The following is a 17,914-nucleotide window of genomic DNA, read 5'->3' on the forward strand; positions in this document are numbered from 1 at the left end:
TATGAAGTAGGTAGATGTTTAATAAATATAAATATTTGAATGAATTTTACTTTTTAAATAACATTGTTGTATTACAAAAATAAAATATTTTCCATTTAACCCAATCAACTAAATAAAAGAAATTAAATTTCTCGTATGGTTCCAATACAAGAATGAATAGACTTTTAACATTCATGTACAGCATTAATCATAGCTTTTAAGTGTTCTGGATCAACATCAGGATAGATGCCATGACCCAAATTTGCGATGTATCTGTGTTTTGTAAATTTGGACGTCATATTCTTGACCATTTCTTTTATTTGTTCAGGCGGACCATACAACGAGCAAGGGTCTAAATTGCCTTGTAAAGTTATATTGTTACCAACAATTTTTCTAGCTTCAACAGGATCGATTGTCCAATCTAAGCCAATAACGTCATAATCAAAAGTAGATAATTGTTTGATAGCATAGTGACCGCCTTTGGCAAATACTACCATTGGTACACTATTACCCTTTAACTCATTTTTAACACGAGAGCAAATGGCCGATAAATATGGACCACTAAATCTAAAAAATAAGTTTTATATGGATATTTATTTCAATTATTATTTTTTATTTTTATTTTATAGTTTACTACTTTAAATACCTGTCAAACAATTCAGAGTTCAAATATTCCGCGTTTGATTCAAACACTTGCAACATTTGAGCACCAGCATTCACCTGCTCTACTAAATATTTCACTATTATGTCTGTAAGGATTTGTAATAATTTTTTGCTTTCTTCTGGATATTTGTACAACCACTTTTTGGCTTTTGACATAGTTTTGGAACCACCTCCTTCTATCATATAACACATGAGTGTCCATGGTGCACCAGTAAACCCAATAAGAGGTACCTATAAAAAAGTGATAAGTTTATAAAGAGTATTATTATTATTATTATTCAAAATTAAAATAAATAAACCTAAAAAAATTAACAACAAAAATTAATTTCATTAAAAAGTTTTTTGTTAGTAAAATTACTATTGTTGGTGTACTTAGGTAGTCTTGTAAGATTTAATCATTGAAGAGTTTTATTCCAAACACTTTTAGGTACTTTCAATGTTATTAATATATAATATGCTACAATATGTGTTTTACAGTTTTACCTGGCCATTTAATCGATGTCTAGTCAATGTTATAGCTTCAAATACATATCCTAATTCTTGTTTAACATCAATTGATTGGTGTAGTCTGCTTAGATCTATAGGTTCTTTGAGAGGATCTGGAATTACAGGTCCCACACTAGGTTGCATTTCAACAATCATGCCTAATGCTTGAACAATCACCAGGATATCGCTGAAAATTATGGAAGCATCTAGATCATACCTCTGAATTGGTTGCAGAGTGACTTCACATGCGAGCTCTGGTGTTCGGCATATAGTGAAAAAATCGTAACGCGATCGCAATTCTCTGAACTCGGGCAAGTATCGACCAGCTTGTCGCATTATCCACACTGGAATACGATCAACTTCTTCACCTCTAGCAGCTCGCAAAATACGATCATTTTTAAGTGCAGGAAAATTCATATTGTTAAAAAATATATAAATCGTTGAGACAATTAAAATGCATAAGTAATTATAAACAACATATGGAGAACTTGAGGATAAAATTCTTTAAAAAATGACTAATAAAAACCTAATAATTAATAACAAAATTAATTATCAGTCAGTACTCAGTACTAGTTGCAGCACAGAAGACAGAATCAACATTAAAATTGATTAAATCATAAAAAAATTAATAAACCAATCACTTATCTTTTATTGATAACAAGACATTTTATATGATATTTATCACAAAATTAATAATTGAATTAAACAACAATTTAGTTTTCTTTGTATGATTTTCAAAAATGATTGAATTTTTACTCTTCATAATAATAATATGACATTAGGTACTTTCTTTTTTTTTATTGAAAGTACACTCGTTTCGAAAATATCATTGGCATATTATATCACGATTAAAGATAGTATTATCACAGATTATATAAAATTTATATTAATATTTATATTAATTTTAATTATATATTATTTTATATAATCTGTGGTATATTTATCTTGAACTGTACTAGCGTATTCTACCCATAGAGTAATATTCAATATGATCTAAGGTAATAATGCTCTGTGATTCCACCACACTGCACTGACTGCACCGGTTCATATTTTTATGTTTCACCGTCAAGATTAATGTGCACTGAGTGGACTTTCTTATGTTTCACTTGTCTTCATTGTCCATGCACTACGCCGGTTTTTTACACCAAGTGCAATGCTAATCGAACGAGCCTTGGAACCACGATTTAAGATAGTACTATCTTAAATCGTGCTTGGAACTTACTCTTGGGGCTCGTTCATCTTTTCATAATCATGATAAGAATTAAATATTTTATTATTTATCATCGAGATAGATAATAATATAATAATGATAAATATATATATATATATTAGTGATAACTGATAAGTATAGACTACAGATCATGAAGTAAGAATATAGATTTTATGTTTCATAATGGACGATTATCAGTGAGCTGTACCAGTGCCACCTTTGTGCAATACAAGATTTATAGATTATAATCTATAAACCTTGGGTGCAATAGTGCCATCAGCACGGTGTGGTGGAAAACGCTATTAGTATAGTGTCATCTGCATATCATAGATAATAAAGATATGGGTAGGCCACGAGCCTACGACTATGTTAAATATATTTGAGGCCGCGTCGGGCGCATTCCCAGATGGAAAGGCAATTGAAGGCTGAGGCCCTATCATCAATGCTTTTATATTGATGAATATAAAATTGAGTTGATCGATTATCGAAATAGCTAATTATTGTAAAAAACAAGAGCTGATTAGGAAAAAGAATTTTATTTTTGGAATATCGAAATTTCATTACATTTGAATACCCCCTAATAATATGTTGATCCCTATTTTTGTAGGTGCAATCGACTTTTGATTTTTAAATGCCAACCAGTCAATCTATTCATAAAATTTTATATTGGGATAAAATATTGCTGACAAAATAAGTAAGATGACTGATGAGTAGCATTTTTGAAGTGTCAATTACAATTTTTTGGCCCTATCAAAATACTTGAAAATTTAATACAAAGTTTCTCATAAGTTATTCTTATAGTGATTAAAAAATTATAAGAATACATGGTTTTTTTATTAGCATTTGAATTTCAAATATTGACAGAAATTCGTCAAAACCATGAATATTTGCAAATTATTTTGTAGTTCATAATTCATAATATTGTTTGTATTTATATCTAAGGTTATAAAATTTAACACCAAGTTTTCCATAAGTTTTGCTTCAAATAGCTATAGAGAAAATTTGAAGCGTCATTATAGGAAAAATGTTTTGAGCGTTTGAGTTTTAAATTTTTATGAAATCGCGCAACGATAACGATTTAGCCTCAAACCAGGCGTATATGTAGGTATATCTATGATAATATAAGGTATTACGAATTATGATAACTAAATGCAATGTTTTTGGAAAAATTGATTAACAGCCATGCCTTTTGCAAAATGCGACCTAATTGAAAAATAAAATATATCCTAGACTGACAAATCATTTTCGTTCAGAATCGTTTTTCGTATACAAAGATACCTATCATTGCATTCAAAAAATCTAACCTACCCTAGTCAGAGGTCCACCCACCACCTAATGTACAGCAGAGCGGTACCCACTTTTTTGTGTTACCTACTATTGCTTCAATAGTAAATTCTTTGTTGTATGGTAAAAATGTCTTAAGTCAAAAACAACTAGTTTTCAGGAAGACAAAACAAAACATTGAAAAATCATTCAAAATCGTTGATAATTATGTCTGGGATGATAATTAATTTAATTTAGTATTCAATGTAAGTACCAACTTTTATGTTAACTATTAAGTAGAACTTTAAAATCAATTCTTCATTGTTTTTAAGTGACTTAAGATAATTGGATTTTTATTTTATGACTTACTCTATATGTATCATTAAGTTTCAACAAGGCATGCATTTAATATGATAACTTTATATTGTTTAATTGGAGCAAAACATATAATACAAATAATTTTAAAACTGTAAAATAACATTGCTATAGAATAGAATAAAACATAATAATACATGTATAACTTGTTTAATAAAATAATATTTTAAATTAATTAAATAACAACTTGCTATTTGATTAAATAAAATAAATTAGATGACTTATGCTGTTTTGATCAATAATAAATTATTGAAATGTATGGTATTAAAATATTAACTTGACTTAAGATTTTAAGACTGTTTTAAATTATCGATCTTGTCTGATCCAAAACTCTTAACAAAACATACGTGTTTTGTACTTTATATAAAGTGACTTAAAATGTTTATACCAAGACAAATTTCACTGATAGTGGGTTATAGTTTTGACTTATGTTATCTGTACCAAAAAAATATAAAAATATGAAAATATGAAAATTGTTGATGCTAATAAAACTATAATCTAAAAATGTCAATTTTTGACTTAAAACATTTATACCATGTTGTATTTTATCAGTTTTTATATTTATTACAGGCTGCTTTTAGATATGTTGATCCTAGGCTTTTTATACAATACATGGGTATTGTATAAAAAATTTTGTAAACTTTTGGAATTTTAGTTACATTAAATTAAATTAAATTCTAGCCTATATGGATCATATTCGATTTGAGAATATCGTAAAGGAGAGAATCTTTTTCAGGATCAGGTATTTCCGCACTATAATGATACAATCTAATTTATCTGGAGAAATGAGTTATTGTAATTTCTAATACGGTCCATGAAATGTTTGTGATCAGGATGGAATCCCATAATCAAACTATTAAGAGGTTCGGGAGGTAAAAAAGACGGAAGTTGTACTTTACCGGCACAACTCATTCTAGGCACCTCTTCTTTGAATTTAAGAGCATCGCAGTATACATATACCCATTTATGACTCATAGTACCCAAAGATACAGTTTCATCGGTCTCATAATCTATTTCCGATTCATATTTCATGCCGGAAAAAGCTTTTATTTTCCACGGAAGGATTCACCTTACTAATCGTCCTCCTGGATTATTTTATTTATATCTATGAACTTGTTCCCTATTTACTTCTGTTTTTTTTGTTTTTATACTTGGCTGCTGCTACTTTATATAAACTTCTTGATTTTTTAGCTGATATTTAGTAGCTGATTGTATAAGCTGTTTTTTTCTGATGATATTTGTAAACTGGGTATGTTATCAAAATCGTCAGATACATATTATAAAGTCAATTCGTCTTCATATGGTAAATAAACATCAAAATGCCCATTAAATAGGTCTTGCATAGAACTAATACGAAATATCTTTACGGAGTTCGTTTCTGAACCAAATTTTTCATACAGTCCACCATTGAGGTACACCTCAATAAATACCAAAAATAATTGTCCGGCTGCCACCAGCTCACATAAACCTCTACAAGTATTACATTTTAAAATTTTTTTTAAGTAGTCGGCACTCAGCAGAACAACGATAATTATTTCCATCACTGTCATGTGACATTATTGAATAATATTCCCAAGGATTTATCACATATAGGTTACTATCTTTTTACGTACTTCTTGGGCCTTATTTCAAGTGTTGTATTACACAAAAGATATTACCCTAATCAGGCAATCTCCGTCACCAATAATTTGAATGATAGTGTGGGGCATAATTGTGCCATTTATGTTCAGTAATTCGACAACCATATTAATTATTTTTTTATTAATTTGTAAGAATGTAAAAAATGTTATTTAGGTAGGGCCACACATGGCGACTGAGCCGCAGCGGTTGAACCGCTTAACAAATTTAAATTGTTTGATTTTAAAATTTAAATGCAACCGCCTGATACGCGTTCACACTTTTGCGGTTCAGCCAAACAGTCGCGGTTGAAAAATCGACTGTAACCAACATGTTGCGGTCAAACTGCGAGCGGTTCGACCGCCCGAATGATCAAAACACATTGTTTTGAATTAATTCGTTCACATATATTTGACGCGGTTCGTTTTTTCAAAGTTTAAATGCAAAAAATAATTCCAATTGTGGTGAGGCCTTAAGTTGTTGGTAACTTTTATCTCATTTTGAAACTTTGAATAATATAATCATAATATTATATGTAGGTAGTAGTCATCAAGGAAAAAACTAGATAAGTATTTTATTATTACATAAATTAATAAAATATATATACGTATACAAATACAATGGATGACATATTGAAGATAAAAAATTATGTATGGGGTGTTCTTCAGAAACAAAAATGTTTTTTTTCAAATCATGTTAAAGAACCGTACATAAACTGGGGTGCGTATACGAAGACGCATTAATATTCGAAAATAATAAATAAAACACCTTGTTATATTAATACATTTCAATATTAATTTAGAAAAAACCGTATAGTTACCGTACACATAAACTTTGTAAGGGCGCATATACGAAGACGGGTTATTTAATAATAATAATAATAAAGTGATAATTAACGTGTCAACACATAAATCAGGTTGTTATAGCAACCATTTATAAACAGACCCAGCGGTTTGGTCTGGGAATCACCCAGGACAAGTCTCTTTATATATATTATATATAGATAAAGTAAAGTTATAACTTATATAACTGATCCAATTTTCGCGGTAGACGCAAGACATTTTTACAATATTGAAATACAGTACAAACCTTGCCGTTAAGAGGACGTGATACCCGCATGTGTTGTCTCTGTCTTACAAGTGCATTATATAGTAAATTTTTTACGTTCAGCAGAACACGTGTAGCTCCGTTTGCTTCAAATTAGAGTGAATTGACCTCTTATAAAATTTAAAGGTATGATTGTTATCTACTCAACCTCATATGCTTTTTAATATATTTAAATTTTAAAGGAAGTTATGAGTATTTTAAGATGCACAAAAAATTCACAATTTTAAAATACTCATAACTCGCTTTAAATTTGATATAAAATAAAAAGCATATGAGGTTGTCCAGATAATAATCTTACCTTTAAATTTTATAAGAGGTCAGTTCACTCTAATTTTTAAGTTAACGGAGCTACACGTGTTCTGCTGAGCGAAAAATGTACCATGTTACGCATTTGTAAGACGGAGACAACACATGCGGGTATCACGTCCTCTTAACAAAATTTCATGATTATTGGTAATGCTTATTAGTTTTCGATATTTCTGCGACAGGTAACCCTGATTTTTTATTCGACGGAACACCTTGGAATTTAGTGGCGACTGGCAAGTTGTATGAGAATATTATAATGGCACTTGTGGCCTTGTGGGGTTTTAACCCATTCGGACTTAATTGGGCAAATCTCGCTTTTGAAATTTTTAGAAACACATGTTTTAATGAATTTACTTTCAATATTAAAATATGTAAATGTGTTATACTTAAACAGGGCTATAATGTAGTTTTTATAGGAGTATGAATCCCTTCATGCATAACTTTTTATTTATCCCTGAAAAAAAATGAGGTTATAGTAAAAGACGTCAGGATCACGAGAAAAATAGTTTAAAAAATATTTGAGTCAAACTTCCCCTTAAAGTTAATCAAAGTTTAATTTGTATCAAATATGGCACTATATGCACTAAAAGTTTGTTGGTGCTATAATTGGCCATCATTCATTAAAGTATACAATTTTTATTTTTGCTATTTCCGGCCACCATGTACTCAATATATGCTCTATGATACTCATGCATAAGTCCAATATTAAGTGTGGTATTTTTTTATTTTTAGAACTAAAAAAAAATTCAGTTACTATGTTTTGAATGCATGTTGTGCCAAATATGGCACATACTAAGTTTTTGTTATATTTCAAAAAGTATTATACTTAGAAACTAGTACTTACTTTTAAAATAAAGCTGACAAACAGACGAACAAAATGGTATTTTTTTTTTTTAATTCGGTAGTATCAATTTTTGTTACGATAACATAAAATAAGTGATAACGACTCTTGGTGACAAACTTATTTGGAGCGAATTAAATTTCATCTATGTTTCACAATTTTACCACTAGATGGATGTACCTTACATCAAAATTGTTCGTTTTTTTGTGCCGAATCTGGCCGTATATGCAGTAACGTCATAGCTATATTTTCACAGCAACAAACTACGAAAAACTTATTTGTGCCACATATGACATATCATAGGTCACATATGGCACACTATGCATGAAGGGGTTGTTAAGGCATTGTTGTTTTTTATTCAAAATATTGTTATTCAAAATAAAATATAAAAATGTTCTTATGAGTTACATTATTTCAAGGAGAGTCATAAGTTAATGATACAAACTATAGAGGATATTTACCAAAAGATTAAACAGAAATTGGACAGAAGATTTGACTAATTATATTATAACTTTATCATTTTATTTTTATTTAATTCAAAATCCTTATTGAGTTTCAACGCTTGCTTTTTGAACGCCATACGATAATAATAATAATTATTATTATATACTGATTATTATCATTATTATTATTAATAATTAAAATGGTTACAAATATTTATTAAATTGCAAATTTCGTGAATCTGGACTTGCACACAATTTTTACAAAACGAATAAAATTGTATTGTAATTATTTATAAAAAAAAAAACTAAAAAAAATTGAAAATTTCAAATGTCTATAAATAAAAAGATTTGAAATATTTTGAAAATTTTGTTAAGTTAAAAAAATGCCAGTATAAACATTTAGTGAAAATTTCATGTGTCTACGGTAATTTGTTTTAGAGTTTCACCAATATTTTGAAATCGAAAAAGAAGGTGCCTATTATAATAGTACCTTTGCTTATTCGAAGAACCAATAGTGATTCGTTCTATCATTTACGCCGCAGTCATTGTGTCAAAGTTATCTCAAGAGTTCAGATGAGATACGAGCTCCTCAATCAGTTCAGTCAGAAAGACCGACGGGATCTGTCCCGTGTTAACGAGCATTTTTTTTTGTTTGCGAATCACTTGAGAGTACTCGCAGTCGTGTACTCTTGATTTTTCAACAAATTCTTGAGAGAGCATATGGCGACGGGCGAGCATATAATATTATGGAATATATTTTACTTTATATGTCTGTATACCCTATGGGAACACTACTGAATCCAACAACGCAAAATTAGTTCTCTATAAAGTATAAACGGAAATTTACTATATTATGTTGTATACGGAGATAACACTGCGGGAGATGTCACGTCACAGAAAGTAATGCCTTTTATAATAAGATGGCCCACATTAAATATAATATATTCGTAATATTAGCGGTTTTACTGATATCATATAAAAACACATTAACCGCAGTATTTGTAATATATTTTATTAACCGTTTAGCAGTTATTACTTGTTTATACATATTTTTTTGATTTAAAAGGATATAATAGAGCCAACAACTTATTATTATTATTATTATATGGACATTATAGCTTATTCAAAAATGTTGATTTAATATAATACCTACCTATGTCCTATGATTTCTCAATATACCAGCTGCTACGTTCTAATGTTCTTAATTCACACGGGTGGTGTTAACCCAACAGACGTTTAAAATAGTTAACGTTATAGGTATTACGACTGCAACTAATTCTTGTTTCCAAGCTACGCAACATAAATAGTAATAGTAGTCACCCCTTTCAGATTATTTAATAGTATTGACAAAACATATTAAATCATGATACCTATAACCGCGTATACTTCATTTGTTCATTTTATATTATTACAATATGGTTAGGTACCTACCATATAATCATAATTTGCTGTTTAAAAATGAGTTAAAATATTTTTATTCAACATTATAAAAGCTTGATTATATTCTTATATGCAAGTATTGAATAATCCCAAGCATTACAATGTCTTTCAAATTGCCAATGATACCAGGATTTCAAACTTGTAACAAAGTAAAATAATTTTATGTATATTTCAATACAATGTCATTTTTTACAAATATATTTAATTTAATACAATTAAATTTAAACTACAAGGAAATTAAAACAAGGTATCCGAAGACCCCTGATTTTGACATCATGAACGGTGTACATATCATCAGATCATTACATGTCAAAAATGAAAAGAAATGTTATCCTGTCTTTAATTCCACTTCAGATCTCGAAGAAACTAAAAAACCTACCTGGCTAGTATTTGATAAACAGGTAAGTAAACCGTAGGTGAAGTATGTAAATACTGTTGTACACCTAATTACATATTATTTGGTTAAAAGTTATCATAATTTCAGGCGGAATTAAACTAATAAAATATATAAATATGTTAACATTAAAAATAGTAATCGGGGCTTGATGTTCTTTCTAGAACCTAACATTCGATGCATATTTCAAAAGTACGGTGAATGAGAGTTTTGGATGTACCTATAATTTAAGAAAATGCAAAATTATTTATTTTCTTGAAGATGACACAATTAAGGTAGTGGAACCCGTCGTTACCAACAGTGGTTTACCACAAGGTAAATTATTTTTATTAGTATTGAAATTGAAATATTTTGTTTATTTACACGGCTACACAACTACACAACTATAAATATAACATAATACACAGGTATAAATGGACTTTTGAATTAAAACAAATAACATTAAGTTACCTCGTAGATAACATTTGGTTTTATGTATAAATAATATATTAATTGATTGTTCTTTTTGTATTGATTTTACAATTATGTGTGTTTTTTTTTTGTGTCTGTGTACAGCATAACTAGTTGAAATAATGCTTCGATTTAAAACTTTGGGGGTGGTTTCCGATGTAAAATTGAAGATCCTTGGTGCATTATTGATGTCAAAAGTAAACATTTTCCAACAGTTTTCAAAAAAATCGAGAAAAACAAAAAAAAATGACAGAAAAACGGGAATTATTACGCAAAATCAGTTTTCGACCAAATCGATTTTTTTATATGGTTGTAATTCAAAAACTAATCACTGTAAATACTTGAAATTTTCACCAAATGTTTATGTTAGTGTTATCTATAGACAGTGTAATTTTCAAACATTTTTGACTTTTTTTGAATTATTTATAGACCACTGAAGTTTTCGATTTTCATGAGAATTTTTTTTTGAAGTGTCGGTAAAAAAATGTTGGACGACTAAAAAAACTTGAAAATTTAATACACGGTTCCTTATGAGTTGTTCTTATTGTAGCTAAAAAAAATTAAAAATCGTAAGTCACAATTTTTTTTAATAAGCGTTAACAGTTCAAAATTTTACGAAATCTGTCAAAAATGCGAAAATTTGCAAGTAAATTTGAAGTTGAAAAATCATAAAATTTTTTGCGTTTATAACTAAGGATTAAAAATACAACACTAAGTTTTCCATAAGTTTTCCTTCAAGTAGCTATAGAGAAAACTCGAAGCATCATTATAGGAAAAATTTTAAGTGCGTTTGAATTTAAAATTTTTACGAAATAGCGTAACGATAACGATTTATCCTCAAACGATTTTAAACATTTGTTATTATTCAAAAAGTTTAAGTCATAGATACTTGAAAAATTTTACCAGTTATTTAGATTGGCATTTGCTTTACATGATATTTTGACTTTTTTTGAGGTATTTATAGACAACTGAAATTTTCAATTTTTCTAAAAATTTTTTTATGAAGTGTCGATAAAATTTTTATGGCCCAATCAAAATACTTGAAAATTTAATACAAAGTTCCTCATAAGTTATTCTTATAGTGATTAAAAAATTATAAAAATACATAGGCATTATTTTTTTTTATTAACATTTGAAGTTCAAATATTGACTTAATACGTAAAAATTACGGCAATTTTCAAATTATCTTAGATCGAAATTCATAAATTCATAATTTTAATTCTAAGATTTGAGAATTTAATACAAGGCTCATAATATATTTTTACAATAGAAGTTGAAAAATAAAATAAATGTATAGCCACAATTTTTTTTTACATGTATTCAAATTTTAATTTTGACAACATACGTAAAAATCACAAAAATTCGTAAATTATTTTATCCTAGAAATTCATAAAAAATTTTCCTTTTATACCTAAGTTTTTAAAATTTAATACAAGGCTTCTAAAATATTTTTACAATAGCATTTGAAAAATAAGAGAAATATATAGTCACAAATTTTTTTTATAAGCATTTACAGTTCACATTTTGACTAAATACATAAAAATTACGGCAATGTTCAAATTATCTTAGATCGAAATCCATTAGAGTTTTTCTTTTTATACCTAAGATTTGAAAATTTTATACAAGACTCCTAAAATATTTTTACAATAGCAGTTGAAAAATATAAGAAATGTATAGTCACATTTTTTTTTTTACAAGCATTTAAATTTTAATTTTGACAACATACGTAAAAATCACGAAAATTCGCAAATTATTATAAGCTAGAAATTCATAAAAAATGTTCTTTTTAAATCTAAGATTTGAAAATTTAATACAAGATTCCTAACAAATTTGTCAATCTTTATCACAAAAAAAATGTCAACCGGAAATTCAAATTAAATTTTTATTAGCATTTGAATTTCAAATATTGACAGAAATTCGTCAAAACCATGAATATTTGCAAATTATTTTGTAGTTCATAATTCATAATATTGTTTGTATTTATATCTAAGGTTATAAAATTTAACACCAAGTTTTCCATAAGTTTTGCTTCAAATAGCTATAGAGAAAATTTGAAGCGTCATTATAGGAAAAATGTTTTGAGCGTTTGAGTTTTAAATTTTTATGAAATCACGTAATGATAACGATTTATCCTCAAACCAGGTATTCGTATATCTATGATAATATAAGGTATTATGAATTATGATAACTACATGATAACTATACTAATTGATTAACTAACCATGCCTTATGCAAAATGCGTCTTAATTGAAAAATAAAATATTTGTTTCAAAATAGAATATATGACAATATTGAAATATAATATATCCTAGACTGACAAATCATCTCCGTTCAGAATCGTTTTTCGTAACAATGATACCTATCATTGCATTCAAATTTAATCCCATCCATTACAGTAATCTACTGTACAGCAGAGCGACATCCACTTATTTTTTGTTTGATTTTCTTCGATCGGATTTTGTTTGTAACACTGACTATAAAACTTAATAATTTACATATACTGTCTAGTGACTACTCGACAGTAGGTAGCTACATACAATCTACATAGGTACTTACTTTACTTTATACAATTAAGCAACTAAATTACCAATAAAGTAATAAGTAATTGTTTTAATAGCTAAATGGCATGATAATGTATTGATTTCTTAAAATAACAGGAATATATTATAACGATAACGTTTTAATATTATTTATTAATCATTGATTTAAAGGTTAAAATACTATAGTACCTAGGTATTAAGTGCCTACCTATACTAATTAATAATTAGTAATGAGTTAAATACTTAAAAATGATATCGGTTAAGTATTTCCGATTTTCAAGGCCATCGAGGAAAGAAAATACACAATGCTAAATTTAATTGTTTATACATTCTTATACTTTTTTCGAACACTTATATTATGTAAGTTCTAAGAAGTAATTTAAGCCACGGGGCTTAGTCCCAGTAAGTTTGTATTTAAAATAAATTTATTGATCTATGCCAAATAATTATGTCAAATTCTGTAAAATATTGAATTTATTGTAATGTTAGTTAATTTTTATTGTACTTTCTATACACATACTTCTAAATAAAATTAAAAAAAAAAAAAAACATTAAAAATGTTCATACAAGTTTGTATTTCCTTCAAAAATATATTAGAAAGGCCATTTTTCTATTTTATAGAAACCTAACCGGCTAGGCGGCTAACTATAGTTAGCTATATATATATACTATATATAGTATATTCGTTAAGTATAGCCAGTATAGGTTACCGTTTTGAAATCGAGTTTCTGACATGATATTTTACTGAATGTAATAAGTGATAACAAATAACAATTATTATTATTATTTTAAATCAAATATTGTGAAAAAATTGCAGTAGTCGGAAGTATACTGTATACTTACTTAGGTATCTTCTATTATGCACCGAAGTGAGAGCAAGTACAAATGAATGCCAGACACTCACACTATTAAAGCTTTAATAAATAATATTAAAACGTTATCGTTATAATATATTCCTGTTATTTTAAGAAATCAATACATTATCATGCCATTTAGCTATTAAAACAATTACTTATTACTTTATTGGTAATTTAGTTGCTTAATTGTATAAAGTAAAGTAAGTACCTATGTAGATTGTATGTAGCTACCTACTGTCGAGTAGTCACTAGACAGTATATGTAAATTATTAAGTTTTATAGTCAGTGTTACAAACAAAATCCGATCGAAGAAAATCAAACAAAAAATAAGTGGATGTCGCTCTGCTGTACAGTAGATTACTGTAATGGATGGGATTAAATTTGAATGCAATGATAGGTATCATTGTTACGAAAAACGATTCTGAACGGAGATGATTTGTCAGTCTAGGATATATTATATTTCAATATTGTCATATATTCTATTTTGAAACAAATATTTTATTTTTCAATTAAGACGCATTTTGCATAAGGCATGGTTAGTTAATCAATTAGTATAGTTATCATGTAGTTATCATAATTCATAATACCTTATATTATCATAGATATACGAATACCTGGTTTGAGGATAAATCGTTATCATTACGTGATTTCATAAAAATTTAAAACTCAAACGCTCAAAACATTTTTCCTATAATGACGCTTCAAATTTTCTCTATAGCTATTTGAAGCAAAACTTATGGAAAACTTGGTGTTAAATTTTATAACCTTAGATATAAATACAAACAATATTATGAATTATGTGTCTGTAGCACAATATTATTAATTATGTTTTGAACATTTAAATAGCCGTTAACCACGTTTCGCAGATAATCCAAATAATTCATACAAATATATGCAAATTAATGTTTTATGGTCTTTAATAATATAATACTTTATGATTTATATATATATTTATAATCGTAATAATCTATTAAATTATAATTTCAATGCATAAAATATTATCGCTTATTTATAATTTTTAATTTACCAAAATAAACTCATACATTAATAAATTAATTACAAGTTGATATTAACAAATTTAAGTTGTCACGATGCATTGAATAATTAGGTAGAGGTAGTTAAGTTTATTTTTATAATCACCCGCCAGATATTATTTATTCGACTATAATAATATATTATATGTCCGTATTATTTATTCAATTGTATGCATTTCTTGGATAATTAACAGGATGTTTGATAAAACGACATAAAATTCCGTCATCAAATAACAATAACGATTACTATCAACTATTAGACTTCAATGTCGGAGTTACTGTGGAGTTTTATGGAAAAAAGTTTAAAATAATCGGCGTTGATAGTTTCACTAGAGATTTTTTGAAAAAAACAGGCATTGATGTACCCGAAAACATGCCAATGCCAGTTGATCCATATTTTACCCAAAGAGAAAAAGTAATAATAATATTATTTAATAAACAAGTTATAATCATAATAACATTTATAACTGGTGATAATATGATTATAAATCAATTTTTAACTTTTAATGAATTTTATAACAAATAATCAATAGACACCAAAAAAACAGCAACCCACGAGTAAAGTAATGACACCGGCCTATAAACAAAATCAAGGATTCGAAGGCATTTTAAATTTTAAAGGTTTTTGGGATGATCGTTACAATGTTGATGGTGACTTACATATTTTGGAAGTTCGTTACTTTTTAGCGGATGATACAATACAGATTGTTGAACATAATTCAGATGGTGGTCTAAAAACATTTCTCAAAAGACAAAAACTCCCAAAAGTATTACATCACAATTGTCAATTACATTATAGAAATGTATGCTAAATTATTATGGTGCTTTGATTTTGTTTTAGGACCGAATTTACGTAAAACCACCGGGTTTTAGTGAACAAAGTGATTTATTGAATGTATTGGCCATAAATTCGACGAATCAATGGTACGCTTTTGATCCTTTGGGAAATTTGAGTGATACTCAAGACTGTTATTATCATTGGTCAAATTTACATGTTGGAGCTGAAATTGACGTTTATAGCCGTAAAATAGTCTTGTCTAGTTGTGATGAATATACCAAGCAATATTATTCAGATTATGGGTTGAGTAGGTTTTGAAAATGTTGTAATATAATTCTAATGTTTTTAACATATACCTAGTATACACATGCTTATTATTATAACATTTATAACCTATTTAATGTATTATTATTGTAATTTAGATAATTTCCCATCTGCTATCGACACTCCAAAAGTAATAGAAGAGAAAGAAAAATCGACTGTTCAAACCATACCAGTGTGTCAGGATGAAAATGTTTTGAATAAACTACTTAGTCATTCAACAATGGAAGCCTTAGTTTTTAAAGCAAAAATTGTACCTCAGGAACCAAATAATCTAAACCAAGAATTTATTGTAAAATGTTTTCTAAGCGATCAAAGTTTTTCTGTTTCCGAAATTAAAGTACAAACTGCTGGTGAGTTTTATTATATTTAGGTACATATATTTTATATTAGCTTATATTGTATTGTAACTTTTTGATTTCATGTATTTTTAGGTGCTATAGGTTGTAGATTTTTTTCAAAACGGAAAATTCCAAAAGAAAATCCAAATGAATTTAATGTAATATTTAAATTATACGTTGGTGTCAAATTGATTATAGATGGTTTCCAATTTGTGTTTGTTGATGTAGAAGATAGGACGTTAAAGTTTATGATGGATCATCCAAATGAAGTGAGTTTGCATTGTGCCTAAATATACTATGGTTAAAAATTCAAAATTTATTAAAATATATTTTAACAGTTTCCACATAGTGATGTTGATTATGTTATGAATCAAATATCAAATATAGTAAAATCTGATATAGATACGTTAAGCATAAAACATTTTAAAAACAAAAATGAAATCGAAAGAAATGAATTTATCGAAATAATGCTGAATAAGTTTCCAAATTTTAGTCGCCATGGCATGTTTGTTTTGGCATTACAATACAAAAAGCACGAAATGTACAAAGAAGTATCTGACAATTTATTCAGAAGCATTTTGCAAGATGAGTTGAAGCGAGAATTGTTTGTAGGTTTCGACGGACTTGAAATTAATTTTAAACAAAGAAACTTGGATAAGAAGGACGGATATCTTGAACGCAGTTGTGCATTCAAAGCTTTAAAAAGTGCAAAGCTACCATTTTCCACCGAAATCATAAATATGTTATTAGAGAGGTAAGGTTATGTATTTATGTATAATATACACTATAAAATATATATTTATGAATAGGTAGTCAGGTAGATACACAGAAAATAAGTCTTCACGATATATTATTATTATTTAATAGGTAATTTGTAGTTTGTACCTATCTGATTTGTAGAAACAACGTTAATAATAATATATTGTATCTAGGTATATCAAAATATCAAATTAATAATTTATTTTAGAATTTGCATATTAGCTTGGTCATATAATAATATGTTCGGTTTTTTTTATAGCTTATTGAGGATTTAAAAACTCAAAGTTTATTGTATGCCATATAGGCAATTAATAATAACAAAAATAAGTATTATTTTAGATTTGCTCATCAAGAGACAAATAAAGTGGATTACGTTGAATTGCTGGAATATTTAAATTATACTAAAAACCCTACTGCCGGATCACAAGGTTCATCGAAGGTAGTTCAGAATAATAAATAATATGATAAACATAATAAATATTATAATAAACGTATTTACGTTAGTATAACATGCTGAAATTGTATCCATAATTTTCCCTCCAGGACATATTATTATACAGAAAACCAGATGAAACGTTCATCAGAGTCGACGAGTTCGTCAACGATTTACGGAAATTATTATAATAACACTATACAAGTTTAATAATGCTACGTACTACGTTCACGGGTCCCCCACTCAACGGCCAACGCTTAAATTGGTTTCCAATATT

At 27.8% G+C, this 17,914-nt stretch overlaps 2 protein-coding genes across 2 annotated transcripts; one reads left to right on the top strand and one right to left on the bottom strand.

The window, feature by feature from the left end:
- On the bottom strand, window positions 1-1,726 carry Urod (uroporphyrinogen decarboxylase). The gene is made up of 3 exons (XM_015517636.2): window positions 1,126-1,726; window positions 626-873; window positions 1-546 (listed from the first exon to the last, which is right to left on the bottom strand). Exons 1-3 carry the CDS (start codon window positions 1,543-1,545, stop codon window positions 165-167), a joined length of 1,050 nt encoding a protein of 349 aa, XP_015373122.2. The 5' UTR covers window positions 1,546-1,726; the 3' UTR covers window positions 1-164.
- Window positions 1,727-9,515: 7,789 nt separating this feature from the next.
- LOC149058382 (EF-hand domain-containing family member C2-like) lies at window positions 9,516-17,887 on the top strand. The gene is made up of 11 exons (XM_089219901.1): window positions 9,516-9,879; window positions 9,964-10,131; window positions 10,289-10,439; window positions 15,200-15,420; window positions 15,539-15,772; window positions 15,847-16,090; window positions 16,206-16,457; window positions 16,539-16,714; window positions 16,784-17,199; window positions 17,544-17,643; window positions 17,748-17,887. Exons 1-11 carry the CDS (start codon window positions 9,832-9,834, stop codon window positions 17,826-17,828), a joined length of 2,091 nt encoding a protein of 696 aa, XP_089076027.1. The 5' UTR covers window positions 9,516-9,831; the 3' UTR covers window positions 17,829-17,887.
- Window positions 17,888-17,914: the final 27 nt, after the last annotated feature.

Source organism: Diuraphis noxia, unplaced genomic scaffold (genome assembly GCF_037042655.1).
Source record: "Diuraphis noxia isolate RWA-SAM2 unplaced genomic scaffold, SU_Dnox_SAM2 contig0002, whole genome shotgun sequence".
In the NCBI taxonomy this organism is placed as follows: Eukaryota; Metazoa; Arthropoda; class Insecta; order Hemiptera; family Aphididae; genus Diuraphis; species Diuraphis noxia.

Coding starts and splice junctions, on each gene's coding strand:
- Urod (XM_015517636.2), bottom strand. CDS start 1,545: ATGAATTTTCCTGCACTTAAAAATGATCGTATTTTGCGAGCTGCTAGA. Junction 874..1,125: donor GACATCGATTAAATGGCCAG/GTAAAACTGTAA, acceptor ACTTTTTTATAG/GTACCTCTTATTGGGTTTAC. Junction 547..625: donor AACTCTGAATTGTTTGACAG/GTATTTAAAGTA, acceptor CTTATTTTTTAG/ATTTAGTGGTCCATATTTAT.
- LOC149058382 (XM_089219901.1), top strand. CDS start 9,832: ATGTCTTTCAAATTGCCAATGATACCAGGATTTCAAACTTGTAACAAA. Junction 10,132..10,288: donor GGCTAGTATTTGATAAACAG/GTAAGTAAACCG, acceptor TGTTCTTTCTAG/AACCTAACATTCGATGCATA. Junction 17,644..17,747: donor GATCACAAGGTTCATCGAAG/GTAGTTCAGAAT, acceptor TTTTCCCTCCAG/GACATATTATTATACAGAAA.